Source organism: Ostrinia furnacalis, unplaced genomic scaffold (genome assembly GCF_004193835.3).
Source record: "Ostrinia furnacalis isolate ACB-3 unplaced genomic scaffold, ASM419383v2 OfSCF4279, whole genome shotgun sequence".
NCBI lineage: Eukaryota > Metazoa > Arthropoda > Insecta > Lepidoptera > Crambidae > Ostrinia > Ostrinia furnacalis.
Window position 1 is genome coordinate 209965 of NW_021134518.1, and position 27041 is coordinate 237005.

A 27041-nucleotide genomic window follows, 5' to 3' on the forward strand; every position below is an offset into this window, starting at 1 on the left:
CAATATGTCATACAATTAATATCATTTTTTTACGCAGTCGCTAGCGAGCACACCTAAGATAAACTCATGGTAAGCGCACAGGTCATTTTAGTCTCTACTTATTTACCAGAAGGCCTACACTCTCCACGCTGGCTAGACAGGTTGGGGAAGCATTTAATGTATTTTTGACATGATCTGAATTCCCGGTTCATGTTTCTTTGAGTCTGTATATTCCCCATCATTTAACTTTACATCGTATTGTGGGACCTGCGAAATTGAAAAACGGTATACTCTAATAGCTTTTGAAATTCATCTCAATTCGGCTACCTACAATAGTGATTGAAATTTGCATGAAGTTAACTGATTATTATCTACTGTCATTTACTTTACAACATAGGTTAGTGAACTCGACGTCTCCATTTTGCAAGAAAAAATAATTCAATGTCTCCTCAATTTTATTACGAAAAGTGTATGAAACATGAGCAGATGAATGTCCAGGAATTTTACAAATATATCGCTCGCATCTTGCATTCAAGTACGTAAGTAATTAACTAATGTTAACTATGGTTTAAAGTAGATTTTACAGAATGAACAGAATCTGACAAACTTAAATAATGTATAGCCCCGATAGCCCAACGGTGAAGTGCTCGGACTCGTCGACTCGAGATCCGAGAAACGGGGGTTCGAATCCCACCGCCGCTTGACTATTGTGGGGAGCCCACTCGTAACATAAGCTTATTTGGCTTACCACGAGGGGCTAACGGGACTATTAGTAATTTGTGCAATACAAATTGCTAATAATCGTTTAAAAAAAATAAATAATAATACTGGGTTCACAAAAGTATAGCCAACCTGCAAAACTGCGCACGCGCATGTCTTTTCTTCCAGTTCATAGGTCAAAGTTTGTCGGCATTTGTAACGGCTGTTATACAAACAAAGGAAAGTACTGATCACGCAACCTGCGCCCATCATTTTTACATTATCTTTGAGATTAAACGATGACTGCGGAATAGCGAACGTTAACGTTACTTTTAACGACAGTGATTTCTCTTGTTTGTATTGTAAAACAAGAATTATTTCGGCTTCGTGTATTTTAACAATTACAACTGCATTTGGGTTTGTGTATTAGCTTTGACATGGTTTTGTACTGTGGGAATATTTATTTCAATGAAGAGGGAAATAATGCACATATAAATTATCCTCCTAAATAACTTAAATAAAAATTTGTGTTGTCATGAATTCAACACAAATTCGTGGTTGGTAATCTTTCCCAATCTACGATATAATGTCATGTATCAGATCATGTAGGAGGTAGGTACCTACCTACTTAGATATCAAATGTACATTCGTAAAAAGTTTTATATAAAAAAAAATACTCCTTAACATTCCGAGCGCGGACAATAATTTACCTAAATTGTAACAATTTGAAGCAAAATTGTTATAATCTTAAGTAGTGTTTACCACAAAGGTTGGCTTGTGCGGCGAGGCAGGCTTTCTCCTAATTTCTGCTTTCAAGTTTTGTAACAGCACGTAAGTAAGTTAACCGTGAGCTGGGAACCGATTAACTTCACCGTTAAACCCAAATGTAGAGAACGGCGACTGTCAAATGTAATGTTTACGAAATGCCTTTAAAAGTTCGAGTTTCATCGAAAGAGAAAGGGTCTAGGAGCAATTAATAAATTTATTATGATGCAAACAAACGGAATTAAGACATCTGCCGACAAACTGTTAAGCTGCCGACAAACTGTTAAGCTGCCGACAAACTGTTAAGCAGTTTGGCAGATTAGTATTAAGTAAAATCGATGTAACTTTTATGAGACAATAAATTAAAAAAAAAAGAGGCTTAAGTAAGTAGACTCTACAAAGTAATATCTGCATCAGTGATAGCATTCTAGTACACTGGTGTAGGTGTACCTATTTGATAAATACTTGATATGATAAGGGCAACTTAGTGAATAAGGCCTGCTAGCAAAATGATCGATTAACAAATTATCTTCATTTGCAAAATAACTAAGCTTTAACCTATATCAGGTCCATCAACATCAGAACTACTGCTGACCGTAAAATTGCACCACAAAACCCACTTTTCTCGAGTCGACCATGAAAACCATCAGCATCCGAGTTTGGGGTTAACAGCAGCAACTTTGCATGTCTCAGCGAGGTACTGCAAGCTTAATTGTTCCCGAATGTGAGCAAGTCACGTCTACAACTGGTTCTTAGCCTGTAAATCTAGTTTCGATGCCGATACGGTTTCCGTCCAGTCAGTCCGAGCTAAAGCCGCCTCTTTAGTATTCCGCGGAGGAATCGGCGAACGGGTTAATGTCTGTTGGTGGTGGTTAACAACATTCCTGCGTTTTGTCGGTGCAAATTCTGGCGTTGTCCTGTTATGGTTGTCTTCTTTGTGGACAGCTTAATTCTTTGGAGGGACACCAACGCAACAAATATTTTGTAGTATATTAGGTTTGCTGATTACCCAAATGGATCATCGCTGCAATTTGTTACAACACATTGGTTCGAAATTAAAGGCAAAGCGAAGCCAAGACAGCTGAAACTCTGACAGCTGCCAGTGCCGGGCACGAGTTTTTTACGTGTTTCGCCATTGCTTGTTCATACGTATTGTTGCAGTTCATTGAAGAAAACTACACAATGTTATAACCCAAATGAGATTTTAATTCAGGTAACTGCGGGTCGACAACTTGGCAAGAAAGTCTTACTTTCAATCAAACCGTAAATACCGCTACTTACTCTCATTTGCCCCACAATCCTAGCATTCATTCAAACGAATTTGTTTCTGGCACGTCTCAGCAGCAGATGTTGTCTGATCTCAGCTGGGCACAGCTTGCAGTCTTCCGTCGGTTCACGGAACACCGTCAGCGAAACCCCAAGTTGCACTTGTCCGGTTTTTTGTTGCAATAGATATCGAGAAACGAGACTTGGAGAGATCGCAGCGCGCGCGCCATACGCCGGCCGCCAGTACTCCGCCGCACCCCGCCGCGCGCGCGCGTTCGCCAGTCACCGGCGCCGATACCACCGTTATAGCCCCATGACAGCCTGATGGACGAACGAAAAGGTAGTCCATGCATGCTTGTGCCACAGTGAAATACCAGTGGAGTGCAGTGTTGTGTTGATGACATGGAGGAGGTCCGCATATCGGACTGGCCCGATCCACCGGGCTCACATGCATGGCTGCCCGCTTACGGCTTCCAGCATGAAATTTTGGACAAAGATGACTATTTTTGCACAAACGGTGAGTGCCACTCGTGCGAGTGGTAACCTTTTCATTCAACCCAAATACAAAACCCGATTTGACATCGGCAAAAAGTGTTCATCGTCCAAACTGCAAACGCACCAAAACTTATCCACGCAAGCAAATGTTCTTACTCTACAATGTTGAGTTAGCGTCTTTTTCTTCCATTTATTAAACGCATTAACAAGAAAAAGTGATTTTTGATTTAAGAGTCTGAGTTCTTCGGAATGCTCTCGCTTTGTTTGTGTTGTGTTTTATTTTCGATTGTATGTATTTTTAATTGCAACCGACCTTGACTGAGATTAGTGCTCTAACCGAATAACCAGACGGTCCTAAACCGACCAGTTTGCATCTTTTGTATTTAACACAATGCGGCATGCTAATTTAGTTTTGAGTAACTAATTTACTGAAGACGGATCCGACGGCGATAAGGACTGTTTTTGCAACGAGACTAATTACTTTGATGGATTACGTATCTAAATTACAACAATAGGCCACGGAACTGATAGCACGGACGATACAGCAATCTGATGTTATGGTCATAAAATGGAACAAAACGCGAATTTGATGACTCAATAACTCAGAGCAATTAGTTATGTTCACACGAACGCTGTTGTTGCAGATAATTAGAGTTATGTGCCTCTACCATGAGTTTACCTACCGAGCATCTCGCTATCGAGGGCGTAAAAAAATGTATGGCAAATTGTACAGCGCCTCTAGCGGTTAGTAGCTGAACCACAGCAAAACTAAAAACACTACCATGAGTTCATCTCAAATCGTTAGGTAAAAAACCTATCTAAATTAATACGATAGCGACTAAAGTTTTTATTAAGTTTCATACAAATAACTTACCATGAGTTGCAATTTTCAAAGATGTCATCGAAAAATACCTTAGCTGTCACAGTAACGTAACTCACTGGCTTATTGACGTGTGAAAAGCAAAATAAAATTGTGGTTTAAGGTCATTTTAGGTGTTTTCTTTATTAAATTATGTCGGAAAGAAGTTTATTACGATGGAACATGTTATCAGCATGTGGGCAGACCTCCCACTAGGTGGACCGACGATCTGGTAAAGATAGCGGGAAGAACCTGGATGCGGGCACATTGTGGAGATCCTGAGGGAGATCCTTGGGGGAGGGAGAGGATGCTGCGTTTCCCAGAGATATGCGAGGGAATTGTGTCGTGCGAAGATGTCTAGCTGTGCTGTGAAAATGTGTGCGGGTTTCCACCAAAGCTGTGCGAGGAAAATGTATCGTACGAGGATGTGTAGCAGAGATTTGAAAATGCTCATTAGTGTTGTACAGCCTGAGCCTTTTCTACCAGAGATGTGCTGACCGAGGCGAGGTAAATGAAGCGATTCTATTGGTTCTTTACAAACACATCCTTCGCTACGCATCCTCGCACATCTCTGGTGGAAACGCAGCCTTACGAGATCATGATAGAAAGCTAATCCGACAATGAATATGTATTTTCATAAGTTGAAATTTACTTTTGTTTTTAATCAGTCTGTGTATTATGTACCTATTAGGTTTTGTGAAATAAATAGTCAATAAAAATTAATCATTTTATTTTCCACTAGCTTTTGCCCGCGGCTTCGTCCGCGTGAAATTTAGTTTGTCACAGATCGTCATAATTATAGCCTATATGTTAATCTGGGTTATAAACAATAATACTGTAAAGTTTCATCAAAATCCGTTTAGTAGTTTTTGCGTGAAAGAGTAACAAACATCCAGACATCCAAACTTTCGCATTTTTAATATTAAGTAGGACATTAGTAGGATATGTATTTAGGTTAATTATTATTACTGACGAGATTGCTACCATGTATGTTTAGTGACCATGAAAGATTAAAACAATATAATGTATTTAATTAATTATAATATCTTAAGTTTTACAATAATAAGGTAGGTATATCCATCCAGTTACCCTAGGTCTTTATTATGGATTTAATTTACAAGTAGTTATTTACAAGCACTCTGCTCTAAATCCTTTGGCTTCAGGGAAGAACCTGGACCGCCACCAGTCCAGTGTTCCCTTGGCAGCTCTGTGTATGCGAGTTGCCTTCTTCTTGCTGTTTAAAGTCACTCCACACCTTAACAAATAAACATTACAAATAATAATGACGAAATAAGATAAAAGTAATCAAAATGAATATAGTATAGTAGGTATTTATACACACTTCTCAATTTCTCAGTAGTTTTGGTGTCGCCGGTGGCATCAGCATTTCACGTTCGCGTGTCCGTTAGTTCCACCCACCGTTGACTATTGTTGGCTCTTTCTTGGGGCCCTTCAGTGGGCATACTCAGATCGCCATATCTATAGAAAAACAACTTTATTGTATCTAGAAAATATAAATCTAGCACTCATATTACTGAATTTTAGCTAGGCACGTGGAAGTTATGCTGGAAAGGTTGTATTTCTTCAAAAAAGCCAGCTCAAAATTATTCGTTTAATTTTGAAATTCCTCCACTACATAGTATGTTTATTTTTACTTAACTTACCTTTCCATAAATTCTACAATCGGTTTAAACGGATAGCCTCAGGTTCTCACTTTCCTATCCTGGTTAAAATCCAATTTTTTGTGGAAAATTATTCATCAATAATTCTTCAACAAAACATGTTTATTTGTCTGTTGTCATGACAACAGCTGCGTCAAAGTCGCAATGACAAGAAATAAACAATACAAATTTAAAATCATCATGTTATTTCAGCTTTAAGCACTGTTCTAGGACACTTAAATTTTGCAGTGTTATTTTTGACATTTTCGTTATTTCCTACTCTGTCTTTTCTATATAGTTAGAAAGGAGCGGCATTCGTTCTTTCATTCATCCATTCATAGAGTGTGAAGTTGGATACGTTTACATGTTCACCAACATGACATCACAAAACCATCGAATTATCGCTGGCGAGTAAAGTATACGGTAATTGAACTCATGGTATGATTTTAATGCAAACTTCATCGATCCACGTTTAAACTCTATCGACTGTAGTATACGAATACAAGTTTTCGATGGCAACTCATGGTAGAGGCAATGTTCACAGAGTAATTCATTTTTAGAGTGAAAGTTGGTAGAGACAAAAGATTTTGAAGTCCTCTTTTAATAGTTTTTGAAATGAACCAAAAAGACAATCCATTCTTAATTTTGACATTTACTGAAATTGAGGAGAGGGAAAGAAAAGTAAAAGGCACCTTATGACATGAACGGAAAGGTCAAAGCCCGCGCTGAAGTAAAAACGACAAATTATACGCGGTTGTTGCAAAAACTGGTAAATATCAACTGCATTACGGTTGCGAAGGAAAAGTAAAAACTAAATTTACGTTCGCAGCAATCTCTAGCACGCAACATGCATCTTCTACTTCTCAGAATCTAACTCGCATGGGAACCGAATAGGAAACCCCGAATAATTTGCGTTAAAAGTGAAACTTTGTATTTAGATAATTAAACAAATCATTCTTAATAATAGGTATAGAGGTTTTGATATCTCGGGAGAAAATTGCAGTGGCGAAAGTGTGTAATTAGAAATATCAGACGTTTCGAGTATCGGATATACAAATCGGTATGCGTTTCTCACGCTCTGATAGATTTCAATGCGCCATTATGGCACCGGGCAGAAGAAAATTGTGCAAATACATACAAAGACTGACTTCGTTGGTTTAGAACTCTACATAAATAATAATAAAACTGTCCAGGTAGATAAGCTCCCTCCATTGCTGACTCCAGGGTAGAGCGAATGTGGTGTACGCTTAGGCGCACTTGTAAAAAAATAAACTACCTCTATCTACGTTCCCTAACTGGAGAAGGATATGAGAATGAAGTAATAGTGTTGAATCTAGAACCAAAAAACTTGTTATTGCATTTGTTAGTACCTAACTAGCCTGAAAGTTTCAGGTGACAACATAGGTAGGTACCTAGTAATCAAGAGCAAGTCCAATGAGAAATAAACACACATTGGTTACGTAGAGTAACCAAATTAGTCTCGACAAAAAACCAACAAATTATAATGTCAATAATATATTATTATGTTTTTAGTCACTTAGTTCCTCGGACTTTCATTCTAACATTTCAATCTCCTGACGAGTCTATGTAAATTTCTATTGTTTACAAGTTATCATAATACATTCTAATAAGCAGGAAGCATACAGTTCACAAGGATCAACGACCGCATTATGATTCATACTCAATGATCCATTCCATATGTATAAGATTAGCGTCACCTTGGGTAATAATTACGCTTTTCTAGTAATAAATCAGTTCCAAACGTAATAGTGGACATCACGAAAGGTTTATTGCAACATAACTACCTAATTGACTGGGATTCGTCGTCCAGAATAGAAATAGGGCACCGTTTGAAGGTGTGGAAAATTAGAATGATGAATGGGATGCAGAATTTTAAAATGTCAAGTAGCAGTTCCGAAAAAAGCCAATCCCACCTATAACATTTAATGTAAAACTTTTCCAAGACTGGACCATGATGACTCGCATTGGGAAAAAGTTATCCAGATAATATCATATAGAGCCGAGCTTTTAACTCTACCAGCCATAAGTTCTGCAACTTAGGCCTGCCATACACGGCGAGCTTGAAGCAGCTAGTATCCGACAGCTTCAAGCTGCGACTGCATAGCAAACTACAGTACACTACGTACACACATACACGGAACCGCTCGAGCAGTTACAACAGACTGTTTCTGTAGTTTGCTATGCAGTCGCAGCTTGAAGCTGCCGACACTAACTGCTTCAAGCTGTCCGTGTATAGCAGGCCTTAGTCAAATCATGGGGCACGTTTATCCACCATCCTAATGATGGTATTTGAGTTGGTGACTCTTCAGACTCATCGATTACGAAGTATCATATTTATTGGTAATCTGTGGTATTACGTAGTTTGTTACTTCGCTACTTGTACCACTCAACCCACGATAATACTTTTATTTACAGATAAAATATTCACTTTTACCTTATACACTCTAACGTAGCTAATATTTGTTCAATTAGATATGATTTAATGATCAAATATACAGTAAAAAGATACACGAAAAGGAAATACGTCAACTGGCTGGCGCCAGTAATTTCCGCGTTGTTATCGAAAGGATTTCATTATCAAGTTTGTTTTTATTATCAAAGTCATCGTACTCTCAATAATAAGTGCAATTAAGCTTGCAATTATTGATTCTCATTATATTGTTACTTGCACCTTTTCTTACACTATTTTAAGTGCCCGAGAATTTATTGTCGATGACGATTAAAATTTTATTATTCTCTTCTCTTTCTAACTTGTGGATGTAGACTCCTGAAGCAACTGAAGACAGTAAAGAAAGATGTTGCAAAAACGGGAAATTTTATTCAAACTATTTTCACGCATGTACCTACGAAATCGCGGGCACCGCTAGTTTTCTATATGTGTCAATAATTATGACGACTTCACTTAATTATATTTACAGATTTGTGTGTAGAAGGTTCAGAATCACTTGAATGGGTTATGTTGCGGATTGTTGCGGTCGTTTGTGACGTTAAAGATCTTACTCCACGTGATTGTACACGAAATAGTAAATTAACGTAATTAAAATCATTGTCAGGTTATTACTACTTTGCCGCTATCTCGTCTGGCGAGGTAATCAAGACCCCCATATAGTTTATTGCGAGGTTCCATTAAAAGTTTCCCACAAATAAACGCAAGGTTAAGTGTGGACAATCAACAGTTTTTTGTACAAACTACAGCACATTAGGCTATAAATTTTTGTTGCAAATTAGCTCTTAACACAACTGTTTAAGGTGTCCAAGGTATTTAGCTTGATGCGCTGGCACATAAACTCACGTGTCAAAGTTTTGTTTCGGCGACACAATGCGTTTTTCATAGTAAGCTTAATGGTAACGACCGCTATGGTGACATAGGGCCCAAAATTGTAACAAAGAACTTACGTGGGACTGGCCATTGACCTGGATTTGAGGTCGTTTAGGAAAAATTTCGTTGAAAATGGACGAAAAAATGGAATCAACTTTTGCTATGTTACTCAAGCTGTCATGGAAAAGTTCGGCTTTGGCCAACTTTGGAATAGAGCAGTTTATAATTATTATAACGGGATCTACTAAGTACATCAACCTTTTTACTAATAAAATAAAGATGTAAAGCAACTGTGACGAAGAGAAACTCATTGTTAAAAGATACACAGCACATACATATGTTCAAATGTTAAAACTTTGAAAGCTAAAAAGCTTAGGGTTATTTTCTACATCGTCCATGTTATAAAATAGCAACAGAATTTAGACCAAACCCTGTTACTTAGGTAATAAAATCGTGAAATACTTAAAATTCAATTAAAGTGGAGCAGAACATTTCATTGAGCTATAAGAATGGTATAAACGGTATAGCCAATAACATTTTGTAGGCAATCTGTATTAATAACTAATGATGTAGCATTATTCGGTTGTCCATTAAATTATTTTAACTGTAATTCATTTTACTGCAATAATAGACGTTACATGAGATGAGACTAAACTGTACTAAGCAAGTAATTAGTTTGCTAGAGATTTAATACTGTAATAATTACTAAACTTATTGTTTATTGGATTTACTTATGTAAGTACTAAAACATATTTTTTCTTGCTTAGTAGAGTCATATAAAGACTCACGCAAATATTGTGACTTTACCTGTAAATTAAAAGCTGCTAAAAGTAGAGAAAATTAAGAAGTCATATGTATTTCGTGATTGAGCTTGGCTAATATTTTTTTCTTTGAACAAACAAAGTTGTGCAAGAGAAGCTCCGACCAAAGAGAAAGAAGACCAAATTAATCCTTAATTGTACTTAAGTTTCAAACCGCAAAATTTTCAAGAATTGTTCAGCCAACCTTGGGTAGATACTAGATAGCGTCTGCGCAGGACAGGTGATACAGCGACGAAAATAAACACTCAATTCGACAGATAAAATGTGAGCGTTTTCAATGAAACTCGACTTACGGGCTAGTACGACGACGCCGCGTTTAAATTCCAGCACGATGCACTCTCCTGCTATCAAACCTGAGATCTTATTTCCTGGGGTTTAGAATTCAAATTCGAAGGACAGAGAGAGCCAAATGGAGTGGAGTGCTGGGGAGCATGTGGTCGGACCGGTCGCCGGGCCCTTAAGGTCATTTCTTATCGCGAGCGAATCGCATAGCTTATACTCTCGCGTCGTCCATATATTGTGCCTTTTTGGAAAGCCCGTGACATCCCATTGAGCTATCTCTTTTGCTATTGAAATATTTGCTTGCCTTACAAGGTCTGAATTGAACAAGCGTTTTAGATGAAATCAACTGCCTCTTTTACTTCTTAGCATCATCATGTTGAGTAAAATATGGTATTTTTACTAAGAAAATGAATACCTTTATTTTGTTATCAATCGGTGCTACTAAACTTACTATGACAATGCTAGAATACTAAACGTAAACGTAGGTACTTAATGTCAAAAGTTCATGGAACTCTGACAGATCGCTACCAAGTAAAACGGCACATGATATGGAGGCATTGTGCAATACATACAATATGTATGGGATCCGGATGCGCTGTGGTGCGCTATTGTGGACGGTGTCAAGTTTCCCGGTTCACACCAAATAATCCGCTTTTAGCCTCATTTGAACTAAATAAGTCCCTTCTACCAATAGTGTAATGTAATCGAATCTATTTAGAACAAATGTTGAATCATAGAAGCGTCTGAAAATTAAAATAAAATCGTAAAAAAAACTTTTTATGATCGCTTGTCTGTCGAATTTGACATTTTGGTCATTGACTTCTTGTTTTGCAGCAATAGGTACCAATTGTAAAAGTACTTATTGTTTCTTTTTTTACATCGATGATCTATCTCTCTTTGGTCTCGTTAATTAATTTGCCACAAAACTAAATCTTCTTTCATACTAAATGCACGCGTACGCAGGCAGTATACGAGACACGTTAAGTGTAGCCATTTGTGAGAGTTTCATGATTTACGATTTTTGTCTTCACCTGGCCCCAATCTAAAATTACCGCGCGTCACTACGGAGATAACGCAAACTGTAAATATGAGTAATTCTCAGTCAGCTGCGATCAATCATCGCCCGTCTGGCTCTGTTTTTCTTCTTCTACGCTTAAGTATCGCTGGATTTTTTGAAATAATACTCTAACAACCTCAATGTTTTTATTTATTTTTCAAAAAGTTTGAATGAACTCTGAGCATTGCATTATGAACGAGAATTGAAGAAGATCCTTGCATTTTTTGAGTCAATTGATGCGCGAGATCATCCAAATTTTGACGGGCACATCCTTATTAACTGCAATTCGCGCGTCTGCGGATTTACTCGCTAATCCGATGATCCACAGACTTTCCTCGCTCATGCCAAGATCACGACAAGATTATCCGTGTCCTTCAGATGTCTGACATTTGAGATAACCAAGATATCTTGGAGCAAGGTGACGGATTCGAGAGGCTGACTAAACTTTGAAGACGCCCGAGAATGCTGTAGTTTCATTTTAGCCGGTTGTTTGGTGAAAATCGACGACTGATTCGGAGTTATAAATAATAATACCTACCTGGAGAGTTATCGTAAACTGACTGGTGATTTAATTTGTGTCATAAAAATATGGAAAGTGAAAGAGTTATAAAGTGACGCGTTTTTATGGAATTTCAATATGCATGAACGCAAGGGTAAGACGAAATTATTTTAAACTCTATTCCAATTCATCATGTTGTATTTCAATATTGTAAGTTACACAAAATAACCCGATTGTCTTGAGTGAACCCAGATTTGGGTGTGATTTTTTGAATTTCAATAGTTAGACCGATTTCAGGCTTGCAGTCGAGTGTTCTATATCCTTCCTATACCCGCGCGTTGGTCTCTCAGACCGACGAACTAATAATTCGGATTTTTTCAAAAAGTATTAACTCTATGAGTTTGCGGTTTTTAGTAGCTTCATGATTTGTGACCTGCCATTGTTTAGTGTTGGGCGATCGCTGCTGCCAAGTGTACGTGTGTCACTTTTTGCTGTTATTCGGTCTGTGAGACCGACGCGGGTATACGTGTTTCTACTTCAGGTATGTTACTATTGTTTTATTTTACAATATTACTCAATAAAATGTATTGTCATATTTTAGTGGCGTTTCATATCAATTAAGTATTACTGTATTTTATTATTATTAATTTGTTTTAGCCATTTTTGTCGTCATAATGAACGAAGAAAGGATAAGGGCGCTGTTAGAATGTGAAGATTCGGACTCCAACTATGATGACCAGAGTGACAGTGATGAGATGGTGGATGATTTAGAAGTGCAGGAGAACAACACCGATTCTGAGCAGAAGGGTGATTTTTCAGATGCAAAAAGTATTTTTGTCATTATACGAGCATGCAGTTATGGTATGTTCCGATCATTATTCCACTGAAACCACTAGTGATAAATACTGTTTTGTTCTTTTATATTACTGAGGATACTTCCATTTATTATATTTTTTGTTAATTTTTTAGGCTTCAAAAGAAAAAAAGTTTATTTTTGTTATTAAATTTAGGCTGATGTAAAATTTTGTTTGAATTTTAAGTCTGATTTAAAGGCTGGTTAAATCAAAATAAATATAAAATTTGTTTTAATTTTTTTGTGCAATTATAACCTTAACGTATAATTTAAAGCAAATTATAGTACAATACAGTACACAATTATACTATAAAACACGAGCTCAACTTTCGGTCTGAGAGACCGTGCGCGGGTATATTTGTAATGCTTTTTGGCGCGGGTATACGAAGGATATTTATTTGACTGTCGTTTGAACGAGCCTTGATCTTTTTTTAATTATTCTTGACAGCATCTCTTTTTTCCATGAAACTCCTAATTTAAACTATTTTTGTATCCCATTTGTTACCTCATTAATTTTCAACTATTCCATAGTAATAATGTTCTTACTCCACTTTCCTACATGACGTGCAGTTACATACTTATGCATTTTCACTCAAAATTCTTTATGGTCATTTATCAGTGTCATTGAAAAATTCTGCATTTATTCGCGTGAAACAAGCTATTATTTCAAAGGCTTAAGATTTTTATCATGCTTATTAAAGTACACTACTGTATACTTATAACTATGCTACTACAAGTTTTACATACTCATTACACATTAAATTAATAGTTTATGAATTAACTTTCAAGATAACAGCTGCTGTGACGTTTTACTTGAACTAATATCTCTATTGTTACCGTTCGTCTTTTCACAACGATCAAGTGTTTATTGTTGAACAGTAGTTAGTAGTTTTGTACTATTACTTGTTATGTTGCTAACAGTTTTATATTCGAGAGATTTGGAAATTAATGACATCTATTCAAACTAAGATGCAGGACTCGGAGGCGAACTGTAAAGGATAATAGGCGATCACAATAGATCGATACCAATCGCAGTTATACTAGGATTTCATTGAACTAGAATGCTCACAAAATAAAACTATAGGCTATCCATAAGAATGTAAATCATTCGTTCCATTCTATTTAGTTTGTTCCTCCAACAATTGGTAGTTTCTTTCAGCTTATGACAGACAGCATCTACTACCATTGTGGCGCGATCAATCTATAAGTCAGTCATTTCAGTCCTCATTTGTTCTCGATGGATGGATGCCTGTAGATCCGGGATGAACACTCAACACTTACTGAAATATCTTCTTACTTTCTCTACTTCTGAAGATATAAAAACATAGGAGATAGAGCCAAAAGATGAAGCAGTCATACTGTAAGAAAAAGTAATGCAAAAGTATTTTTGGCAGAAAAATAGATGGTTACCTACATAACAAACAACTTCTTTTAAACTCTACTTCTCATATATTCTAATTATATGTAAAGCAGACGTATTGGAAGCGAATTTCTTGAAATTGTATCACTTTTTTAGGTCAGGTATGGTTTTCACGCCGTTTTACAATTAGAAATTGTTTTTATTGTGATCGGGTGCAATATTATCGAGGGCAATTACTTAATTTAAGCTGCCATTGTAAAATAACGGCTGTTTCTAAGAATTGTTCCATTTAGCTGTACCACGACGAATTAAAACATGATTCTTTAGTTCGTTGTCATCGATTTTGTAAATTTCGCTTATTACTTAATCATTGTTATAATTATATCTAGTAGGTAATGTTAAAAAATTTCAACATGCGTTAAATCGTGGTTCCAATGATAGTTTAACTTTCCCCCGGGACAAACTTGACCTTCACTGGTTGGGTTTTTATTGGCGGTCAAGCTGTAGATCCTGGCTACACAGGAGTTGCAGTGGTGGGAACGAGAGGTGGGAATAGTCCCGTATGCGTTAAATCGCTTTTAAAAACTACTAGTCAGTAAGGAAATCCATCTGCATGATCAGCATGAATATTTTTAAATGGTTATTTCTAATATTTGTACAGCATTTTGACGCACAGCACAGTGTTTACCTTGATGCTATGCATGGTCTGTACCGTTATCGCTTATTGCATTAGGTACATTTTGCAAGCATCACAATAACATGAATAAAAATGGATCACCGATAAGATAATTCCTTTTATCGAACACTGAAAACAATTCGTTATTGATGATAAGAATACATCTTGCTAGATGATGTAGATTTAAGTATAATATTCTATATATCTATCTATAGCAGCCGAACATAGGCCTCCTCTTCAACCCTCCACCGACTTCTGTCCCTGGCCACACGCATCCAGTTCACTCCAGCCTGTTGCCGGATATCGTCTGTCCACCGTTTAGGCGGTCTTCCCCTGCCGCGTGGTTGAAGTGATTGAGAGCCGTAAATGTAGATGGGCAGGGCACATTGCACGGATGAACCAGGATCGCTGGGCCAGAAAGACCCTGGAGTGGAGACCCCGCAACAAGTATAATATTATTCGGTTAAAATGTTTAAAGAATGTAATTACTGAAGGCTGTTGTTACCTCCTAGTACTAATCATTGTAAGTAACTAAAATATCATTACGTCAAGTGCTGTTCTAGTTCCATGGAGTTCTGTATCGACCGGTTACGATTTTATAACAACTCCAGCTCTACATCTATTAATTATATTGCATTGCAGTAGGTATCTATTGGATTGCGAATGTATTACTTCATCTAGGATGTGTTTGTTTATTAATTCTGTAGCTCATTTGTTTTGTGCATCATAGGTCAGTGCAGTCAGTGAGGATGATTTCAGTGATTCATGTGTACCTATAGCGACACGCCCTGAAAATCCTCTATTCTAAGTATCTCTTAATAGACATGTTCCTATAAGTCACAGCGACTCCAGCCGGGCTAGGATGCGCGCCGTGATATACTTTATCGACGTCAGAATGTATGGGCAAAATCGATAAAATGGCGTGATAACCGCTTATCGCGGCACGCATCCTAGGCTTACAGTAAGGGCTCTAAATCTAGACAATAATTAGGAAGTTGAAGCGACAATAGCCCAATGATGTCGGTAACGTACTGGCCGAATCGAGATCCGTGGAACGCGGGTTCTAACTCCCGCCGCTGGACTATTATGGTGAACCTCCTCGTAACTCAAACATAATATTTAGCTTACCACGAGGGGTTAACGTGACTTAAAAACAAACAAAAATCTATCATAATTTATAAATATTTATTGACATAGCTTGTAGGTTCGAAGTTTCATAAATAGCTCAGAGCATTTACGCCCAGACCTTGACACCTACTGGTCCAGTGTTTATTTATAGAAAGTTGATAACCTGAAATGCTGCGAGTAACAAAAACATAATTTGCTTTTTGCCGATCTACAGCTTAATTGGTTTTTTGTTGTGTTCAAGTTTACGACATATTGGAAACATTGGTTTACTGGTAATCAAATTGTGTCAACTGAAATGTAATAGCAGGGCAATTTCAACAAAATCGATACTGTATCGGTAGAGATAGGCAACTAAACCACAACTTATGATGGTTTTGTAGATAGAATTTACATCGTCAGCGGTTCGACGTTGGTACGGGTTCAAATACTGTGGGGAGCAAATGTTAGAGTGACGAGCGTGACCTTTCACACCTGAAGTCATTCAGTAGCTTACATAATATCTAAAAATCCGTCAAACCGTTGAGGTTTCAGAACGTGCCAAAGAAATAACGTTAAAAACACTTTTAGTACCATTATCCTACTTCGGTTATCGGATAAAAATAATATGTAACTACCTATTTCCTAAAATAGTTGTTGTATGTAGCTGTTGAACGTTTATAACAAGCGCGTAAGGTTCAAACTTCAAGAGGAATATTGCGCATACGTAGAAAGAAGCTTCTTTTCCTAATCTAGTGAACACAAGTGATCAAATTAGTATCTTTTGTAGTCATAACGATTACCATCTGTGTGTAAATATTGACACACGTAATCAGCTGCAAGTGTCGGGCTTAAGACTCGTGTGTGACTCATACAACTCTCAAGTCGTGAGTAAACTTTTATAACGCGGTAGTGTTACGTCTTGCATAGTTCCAGGAACTATACGTAGGTCAGGGCTTACGGGTGCAAATAGGATATGAAATGACATATTAAGCTGAATAGTGAAGGGGTCGGACTGGCTGACTCGAGATCCGAGGTCCTCGGACCGAGGAACCCTGGTTCAAACCCCGCCGCTGGACTATTGTGTGAACCCACTCGTAACATAAGCGTCCTCAACGAGTGCTAAGTTCTTCGTTCGTTCGTTTCTGCCAAATGACGTTCACTGCTGGACAAAGGCCTCCTCCAAGGAGTTCCATAACGACTGGTCCTACACTGCCCGCATTCAGGTTCTCCCAGCGACCTTCACAAATCATATGATAGAGCTTTTTAAGTATGAATCTACTCAATAAAGCCTACTTCGGACTAAAGCTAATGGACTATTGAATTAGACCTTGCATCTTTTGTTGTAACTACACAGACATGAACGAAGGTCGCATGCGGCTAAATGTGAATGGTAGACTACCGCCATTATCCTATAGAAGTTAGTTCCACCTTGTTTTCAATTTTTATTAGCTGTGTGTCAGTGTTGTAATAAATCTTCTAACACTTAAAAAATATGGCTATCAAAGTCTCATGAAAATTGTAGATGATTTTTGTACCTCACTGAAAACCAATTCAGTCAAACAAATTATCTTTTAAGTAGCTGATGAGAGATCGTTTATGAATGATCTCATGTATAATTGACTGCAGTTAGTACGAGTAGGTAGGTACAAACAATAATCTTTTAATTTTGTGGTAGCACACTGTTCTTTTCATAGCTATTTCTTAAAGTTGAAATTATTTACTATACATTACTGAAATAGAAAACAATCGATACTTTATTTTTCAGTACCTGGGAACTATTTACTGTTAAAGATCAATAACAAGAACATGTTTGTCTTTAATTTATCAATCTCAAATCGTCTCTACATTTTAAAATTTGATAAATTTCTCGTTTTTCAGATAGAAGAGACGAACGCCCACTTATTCTTTGTTTAACATGAATCATCGTCTACGTAGTTAATTTATTAGGCATTATTATGGAACATCTGTCGTACAAAAAGGTAGAGAAGCAAGCCACTTCCACAATATTTAGTTTATAAATGAGGGTTCCTTGTCAGGACTGCGGAACACTAAACAAGGTTTATTGCAAAATGAAATGAATAAAGAAGATTTATTTTTAAGTTGGCAAACTTGCAGATTTGAATCTTAGAATCACCTACATTTCCTTTAATAAATTCCAAAACAATTTATTTGTTAGGGTTTCAAATAGGCCTTCTTTCGCCTAACATCATATTCGACTGTAAATGAGAAATGGCCGAAATACTCTTTCTCTCTCTCTTTTAAATTCCATGTTTTTAGTTACCTACATACATAGGTATTATCAAGCAGAACTCCTCATCATTTGAGTTACCTTGACCGAGTGGTTGCGCCACCTATCTGGCTGTCAGCCAAGCTGTCTTCTGATCATCGCTGCCTTTGTAACAGCTTGCGACACCGCTTATCCTCTTGACAGGCAGTCATAGCTTGACATGACCTTATTAGATATAGCAGTGGTGAAGCAAATAACATGATGAAAAAAATATTTAAAGGATTAAAGACATTGAAATCATCTGCCACCTAAGTATCACAAAAATAAAGAACAAAATGAGCGTAAAATCATTCTCTCCACGATACGAGTAAAAGTTACTTCTACAGCTTGCCCACCAAATAAGTCCAGTGAGATTAGTGTTTTAGAACCCGCAACAAATCTAATCAGAGGAATATGTCACCTGAGTGTTCTCAGGACATAAAAATCTCGCACCGTGGTGTGAATTTGCCTGCTTTATCGAATGAGTCCCACTGAAAAATGAAAATGTTAAGTGTTGGCCAAAAGTGTTGATTAATTCCCAAAGCTGGAGTAGGTAGTTTTAGTTTTTGTTATCTGTCAATGTTGTGTACGCCTTTAAACATATATTTTATGTAAGAAATGTGAACAAACTGTATTTTAAATAACTTCCAACTACAAAAAAAAGCTTTATAAAAGCTTATTTCACACTATTATGTTGTCGTTTAAGCCAATTAAGATACTAATTATGACGTGCTTTCATACATCTTAATAACATGACTCGTTGATTAGTTACAACTACAGTGAACCTTTTAATTTACACTAATAACTTCCTATCCATGAAGTAGTCGAGGGCAATATTGATCGGCGGCTAATATAAGACATCGGAGCCAATTATTGTGAGAAAGTTATATCCGTACAATCTAACTAAGTAGTTTTTAGTTTAAACTGACTATTGGGCTAATTATATTGAACAGCAGTAATTTGACAAGTTATCACGAAGTAAATTATAATAAACTTCATAAGATAAAATGACAAGTATCGCTTGATTAGTAGGTACTATGGTCTCTCTCACTACTTACTAGTGGTATGATTGTTCTTAGTCAGTTTCTTTTCCGCTAGAACATTACCTACTACTTACATAAGAGCAATTGTTTATATCCATAGTAAAAGCACTGATTACACGATTCCTTACCTTACCCCCTTATCCCAACTAATATTATAAATGCGAAAGTAACTCTGTCTGTCTGTCTGTCTGTCTGTCTGTCTGTTACGCTTTCCCGCTTAAACCTCGCAACCGATTTTGATGAAATTTGGCATAGAGATAGTTTGAGTCCCGGGAAAGAACATAGGATAGTTTTTATCCCGGTTTTTGAAACAGGGACGCGCGCGATAAAGTTTTTCTGTGACAGACAAAATTCCACGCGGGCGAAGCCGCGGGCGGAAAGCTAGTTAATAATAAGTTGAACCTAGGATGAATTAAATACTGGATTAAAATGTCATTTCCATACTATGTCAATTTAAGCCTGTGTTCAATCAACTGCGGTGTAAATATTATTAATAAGGGGGTTAGATAAGAAAGGTTGAATAAAACCGCAATTTGGTTAGATCTCATATTCTGTTCATTATCTTTGACAGTAACATTAGCAAAAACGTTTACAGCAAATCTAACAAAAACGCGCGAGAACTTACGTCACCGGGTCACTGACCGACACAACGAATGGTCTAAAGTTTTATGTGAGCAGTTTAATGTTAGCTGATAAACATTTGTTTTTATTAGATTAATGCCCGTTTTCAATATTAATCCCTAACTTTTAAGTGTCCCATAATGGTACCTCAACAGGAATTTTATTTTCATAGGGGTCACTTAAAATTAGGGAATGATGGTGAAAACTGCCATAAGTTTTATAATTAAACACATACTGGTGATTACCAGTACGTGTACACGTACATATTACCTCAACAATATTTTGTTACTTGTTTTAAAAGTTTGATTGTAAGAATTGCAATTCTATTTTTCTAAAATATCAATAAATAAAATGACGTCAAATTGTATAGACTGGCAAGTTTTAAACGAGCTCCTTCGATATTTTTCAACTTGAATAGAAAAAAAATCCCATGAAATCTAATTTCACGGTGTTGTTCATTCTTATGAAGTTTTGTATGAATTATTTTCGTCTTAGTATTATGAATCAGGTTTATGTAAATGGGAAAAATTTGCATACCGTTCAGTGTCTTGACTCTTGAGATGATTTCATCGCCATTTTCGGACAAACTTTCTTTAATGGTTTCTACATAAGACTCTATTATTACTAACGCCCGTATTCACAAACGATGCTTGCTTAAGTGAAGCAGCAAATCGAACGCACAGCGTTGAATAGAGCTCTGTGACTGGTTCACCCTGTGCGTCCACGTGCACTGTGACACCTCATAGTAATGTTTGTGAATGCGGGCGTAAGAGGCATAAGACTCTACATTTCCTATGATTTGCGTTAAAATTATTTGTTTACACATTCTTAATGTTTGTGAATACATATTTATGCTTTTATACTTTAAAGTTTCTTTTCGCCTAATATAGAGCTTTTCTAAGTTATACTCTAAGAATATGCACAAGATCTTGTATAGCTTCACCTTTCACTAACTTTAGGATTCCAATGGAATTCCCTGTCAGCTTTACAGGTTTGAGTCTCGAAAAAAGAATTCAAAGTAGGCCCACTGTGTATACCTATGCGTGGGCCAAATTACCCGTCTATGGAAATATTTTATGCAAACAAAACAACTAGGTTTACATAACGGAATCTTCCACCCAAACGGCGAGTTCTTTTTGCCCTAATAAACGCGAATCAGCTTCAAAAGTTGAACGATTTTCTACGCAAGCAGCCCATAGACAGAGCATAGTAGTACCATAGCAAATGCTGTACAACGTAATAACAAGCCATTGTGGCCTACTTTCGAACAATTACACACGTGGGTGTGCTTTGTTCGTCGATATCTAGCGAGATCTTGATGTAAACAAGAATTAGCATCAGCAAATAAAACTAAAAACTTGATGTAGGACGAACGATGTAGCTATTGAGACTGAACAGTGGCCTAATTCACGTATTTTCTCGTTGACGTTTAGATGTCGTCCTATTGAAAAACAGTTCTAAATCCGTATTCATAAGGGTCATTTCGATAGAACGATTATTCGATAGGATCGCAGCTCAGCGATTTGTTGTCATTGAAGTTTTGTTACGTGAATAAGGCTACAGTTCAAAGCGCTTGATATGACATTGACAGTAATATGCAGGGTGTGATAGACAGGCTCGACTTCAACAGGGAGTTTTGAAATGCTTCCGAATTTGAAAATATACATAGAATTTCTGGCCGAAAAACTAAAATATTTTCTATTTTTCTTAAATATCCTTTTTATTTAACTATCAGTACATTCGTCATACAGCTCATTTATTATTTATTTTACAGTTTAAAAATTCGTTAATAAGTAACAAAATGTATCTCTCCCAAAAATGTTGAGAGAGATGGAGTTCAATCTTCATAAAATCAAAACTACATATGTACTTACATACAAGTAATATGTAAACAGAACTATTCAAGAAAATAGGCCCCTTTGAAGAATAATACTTCAGCTGCCTACATGAATGTAGAAATACTTCCATACTGGAAATCTTAGAGAAAATACTCTATTAATTATAATATTCTGTAATAAAATTACCATTCGTCACTATAATTGATTACAACTAACCATAACAACGCTTTCACATATTTTATTATGAGAGAAATTAAAGAAAGCAAAATGCTTACATTTTCATTCGAGGCAGTAAAATAAATGACCATTACACTAAATGTTTATTGGTAAAGAAAATTCAATTAATAAAAAAATAGTTTAAATGTCTATGAAGTAATTTATGACTGAAGTAACAAAGATATCAAAACATTAATAAATTTTATATGCTACTAGTAACTAGAGCAAGTAGGCATTACACACTATGTATACAATAATATATCAAAAAACAAAATAAATCATTATTTTAAAATCGAAGTGACATTATTTCATTAGTGCATATGAAACGCAACAGTAAATATTCAACTAAATAAAAACATGTTGCAATAAATAAACTTTAACTTAAAAACTTGTTGTGATGATATCGAGAACTTGTATTTACTTTTAAATAAAAAAACAATCAGAGAGCATGGAATCTATGAGACCGACTGAGAAGCTAGCTAGGTTAATAATATAAACTTATTTCACTTTGAGCACTCGCCCAAATAGCACCTGCACGAATAGCACTCCACTTAGAGTACCTAATCATGTCTATTGCTCGTAAATTGAATGTTAATTGGCCAGATTAACTGGTGACTTCATGATTTTGACAAATTATACTTTCTAATGAATTGTAATATTTGTAATCGCGTGTCTTCAAGGTATTATTTGCAACAAAATAAGTCTATAATTTTTTTAATTAACCTACGAATTTTCCTATTTTATTGGACAAGAACAATTTCACTTTACAATTATGTAGCGGATCTTATTTTATGGTTGGTAAACCTAATTCGTTCGTTTCTGGTTTCACTACAAGCAGTTTTAATGATTTAATATTTTTCACAAACGATAAAATTACAGATCAACAATAAATCATGATTGCTTTAATTTTTTAATGTTTTGGACATTTTCAGGTAATTTATTGTTCGTGATTTTTCAACAGTCTTATTTACTATTTTACAACAAGCTTTTCATTATTATCTAATTACCGGTATCGCTATCTATCGTTACTTATTTTGTTGAAAACAAAAATGACTTTTACCAATCGGGTGAAGATGTAAATAATTTTAATTATCAATTGTAGGTTCCCTTAAACTTGTAAAGAAAAACTGAATATATTATGTAGAACCTGTTTGCGGTTTTTTGCCTAAATATATTATAACTAGCTTTCCGCCCGCGTGGAATTTTGTCCGTCACAGAAAAACTTAATCGCGCGCATCCCTGTTTCAAAAACCGGGACAAAAACTACCCTATGTCCTTTCCCGGGACTCAAACTATGTCTATACCGAATTTCATCAAAATCGGTTCAGTGGTTTAGGCGTGAAAGCAAGACAGATAGACAGACAGACGGACAGACAGAGTTACTTTCGCATTTATAATATTAGTATAGATATTAGTATAGAAGTATAGATTTTGTGGGTATAGAAGTTAGTTTCTCAATTTATAAGTTTTCCTACTTGTTATTAACATGCTAACTTTCCCAAGATGCCTTTATGTTAGATGTACCGTGAAATTCCCATAGCATGATGCCTCCCGAGTTCCCATAGAGACGCAGACTTTATCGTTAAACCGCTCCCATGAGATCATAGATTGTTGTTATAATTTATTACGTAGCAATTTCATAACGATGGTGGTTGAATAAATTGTGTAATGTCTGAAACCCACGCAATTAAGTTTCTTGTTTGAAAGCAATAGTAAATTGTAATAATATTATCGTCCAAAAAGTTACTTATCTACTCGTATATCATTGGAAATAAGTTACATTCAACATTTGCAAGAACCTGCAAAAGAGACGCCACCACTAAGTTGAGGAAAAATCACAAAAAAACAACTCGAAAGCTGTTTTTATTGTATGAAGAAATGAAAGCTCTAAATCGCCAAAAGCTCTTTAAATTACGTTCAGCTACCATACCAGATAACCTTAGAGACTATAATTTGTATGAGAAGCGTCAACTTTCTTCGCCAATAGCTACATTACACTGGGAAAGCTAAAGTTCAGCTTCATCGCAGATCTTAAACCTGGTTGTGAAGCTCAGGGGTCATCGTATTCCCCATAACAGGCTAAAGGTTCGGCCAAACCAACGCGTGCAGCCTGCGTGCGCGATGGCGATCAGATGTCGTGTATTGAATTTGTAGCGATGAGTTTACTTCACATCAATGCGTCCAGTCATGGCTGCGGAGATCTACGCACGCGCAGTGTTCGACATTGCCATCGCCATCGCCGATGCGAGCTGCACGCGTTGGTTTGGCCGAAGCTTAAGACGTTCAAATGATTAGTGAATTTATTCATTTCTTGTTTCCTTATGCGTCCAGTGTGGGTGGAAGACCAGAGTTTATGACATCATAAAATGGTAATCGGTTCCTACCAACTAATTGGCGTTGGGTTATTCAAAAACTGGACACAAGAGGCTAGACACGTCTGTCCTGTTGATGAAACTTAAAATTAGGATCACTAATTCCTCATCTGGACACACTTAAGATTTTTAGGTTTACATGTCGCCAACGCGTGAAATTCTTGGCGTGTCCTATGATATAAGGCCCAGAACAGACGGTGAAACGCACCTGCAACGAAACTGCAACTTTGTGATAATTCTGATGAATGAAACTGAAACTGAAAGTTTCAAACTGGTCGCGTCATGTGTGGTCTCTCAACGGACGCTATGGCAGAAACTTAGATGCAACTCAAAAGTAACTAGCAGTTGCAGTTTCGTTGCAGTTGCGTTTCAGCGTCTGTTCTGGGCCTAAGTGATACTAATTTTGAGTTTCATCAACTGGACACACAATATGTGTTCAATCTTTTGTGTCGAGTTGGTGAATAACCCTTGGCATTTCTATAGCATCTTGGCATTTTAGTTACGCAGTTTGCAAAATTGTTTGTACCCTCATTGGAAGTATTTCTATTTTTAACCGACTTCATAATCTAAAAAGTGTAAAGAGAAACCAAGTTAATTTAAAAGTAACTCGAAGTTTCGGGTTCAACTGTTATTTTTAGATTGGTTTTGCGAAGCCAAGTTTGCTTCAAAGGGGAAAATTTTCCTCAGGTTTTGTTCAAAAAACGGCACGTGTTTTAAGACATTAAAAATACCTAGGTAATCTTTAGTTACACAACAAAATCTTGTTACTAAATGCCGGATAAGCATCCGGCTAAGTATGTACAAAAGTGATGGTAGGAGCTGTCTGATATTCCTACTTTCTATTTATTTATTATTATTAGCGAATCTTAGGCTGAGTTGCAACATCTTAGTTTAACTTTAAACAAACGTTAAAAGTCTGTCAAACTTCATACAAAAACACTGGTTATGGTTATATTCACGGTTAAATTATGATGGTGCAACTCAGCCTTATAATTTTTTTTATAGGTTTCTCTGCGAACGTTGGCTTACTCAGCAATATCCTTAAGTTGATATTCATTCAAAAAATCCATCTATAATAGGCACCACAAAAATGTCTTCGGTACATTCATTATGAAAAAGAGATAGGTATTTCCCAATAGTCTATACTATAGTATTTATTTACTCAAGAAAGTTCATAACGGCAAGATTGACAAATTGTTTTTATTTACTAAATAATGGTTGTTGTTCCACTACCTAAATTCTATGGTACTCGTAAATAAAATTGACCTGCTACAGCCGGAAAAACAGAACATTATACAAACAATAACTCACGTTAAGGGAAACCTGTAATTAACTGGTCTAGTTCTAGTTTCTTGCTCTACTTACAATACGATAAGAAGACTTATGTTTGTTACTGTTCTAAATAAATAAGAAGGTAAAAATAATGTTGTTTCTCTCGATAAGGTTAAATTGGAAAAGGTCAATCCGAATCTATTTTTGTGAGAATTTTCCCGCTATTTTAAGAACAGTTGACACGATAATAAAAAGGTCAGGACTTTGCGTTTATTTGGGACTAAATGTCATGTTCTTCCCAAGTAACATTTTACTCCATTTAAGAGTTCACATTTAGTTCCAATGTGTACTTAAATCATTAGTACAGTTCACTCGTGATGTATAAGCTGTATTATTGCAATTAATTACACCTATACCTGTCTAAGGGACTTATAGGAGTGTAGACTAGTGTAGAGTTATACTTTTATACGATTGTTGGTGTTATAATACTCTAACAACTATCCTTTAGTCAGCCATCTGACTAAGAGCATTATAGGAGGGTAGAGATACGGCAACCGCTGTTTAACGGCCTACTTGTACGATGTTATAGAGCTAGCATTTTAATAGAACACACGTGGTCATTTATAAAGCCAAAGGCTGTTATGTTTACTTGTTTTAGACTGTTATACAGCTAGTAGCTGTAGTAGGACTTGTTTGTGATAATTAAAATAACCTTTTTTTACTATCTGTACAAAAGTGTTTCAATGGTTCGCATGTACACTGTAGGGTGTTAAAAGGACTATATGTGTTGTCCATTAACATCAATAGCAGTTTATTTGTCCACAAGTACTACTCTTATTTGCTTTAAGCTGAACACGAATGTGAATGTGATATTCTATTACACATTTCCCCAAGCCTGTTTTTAGTTGTTCATGGTGGTTCTGTACATGATGCAGAGGAAAATATTATGCCTGAACCTGAAATTTCCCTTCAAAATATACCAGATATCAGAGTGTGATGATTGCAGTTCTTGTGATAGTGAATACCATTTTGATTTGGACAATTATTTAACCTTTCGCAAAAAAAAAAAAGAACATGGGCTATTGAAAATCGTATTCCTCATTCCGCTTTGAATAAATTGTCAAGCATAATAAACGAATTTAAACCGGGAACACTACCGTCTGATGCTTTAGGTATTCATACTTGACTATTAGTACCTGGGCTAGGCGATTTAACGGACATTAATAATTTTTATTGCGGATCTCTAAAATTTCAGTATTTGAAAGAATTAAAGATACACAATTGACCTGAACTAGGTACATCTTAAAGCTGTACATAAGTTCACATTAGAATAAATTTATAGACATTAGCGCTGTAGTGGTACAAATGTGGAACTTCATATAGATAACAGCATTCTAACAGAACACATGTGAACCTAATATACGCTCACCGCATTAAATTGGAGTTATAACAGTTCACATAGCCGTATTTCATTTCCACCATTTTGTTCTACATAACCTAAAATATTTACCAAATAAATCTCCAAAATTAATGCAGATTTATCACAAAATTCGCAGATAGAGCGATTGAGTTTTGGTTTCATGTTATAATTAATTACCGTAATATAATTATAATGCCAATCCAATATCAAAAACTGAAAATTGTAGATTTCCTCTCAGCCAGTTTTAAATATTTTAAAATGAATATCGCGTTTT

The 27041-nt window shown here is 36.2% G+C and overlaps 1 protein-coding gene across 1 annotated transcript in view; it reads left to right on the top strand.

Moving 5' to 3' along the window:
* Positions 1 to 2925: 2925 nt before the first annotated feature.
* The window catches only part of LOC114359265 (serine/arginine repetitive matrix protein 1-like), a gene marked incomplete at its 3' end in the record, with an annotated part of 53767 nt that continues 29651 nt past the window's right edge, over positions 2926 to 27041 (top strand). Inside the window, exon 1 of the mRNA XM_028313572.1 lies at positions 2926 to 3226. Within this exon, the coding sequence (XP_028169373.1) occupies positions 3112 to 3226 (115 nt within the window). The remainder of the gene's footprint in view (positions 3227 to 27041) is intronic.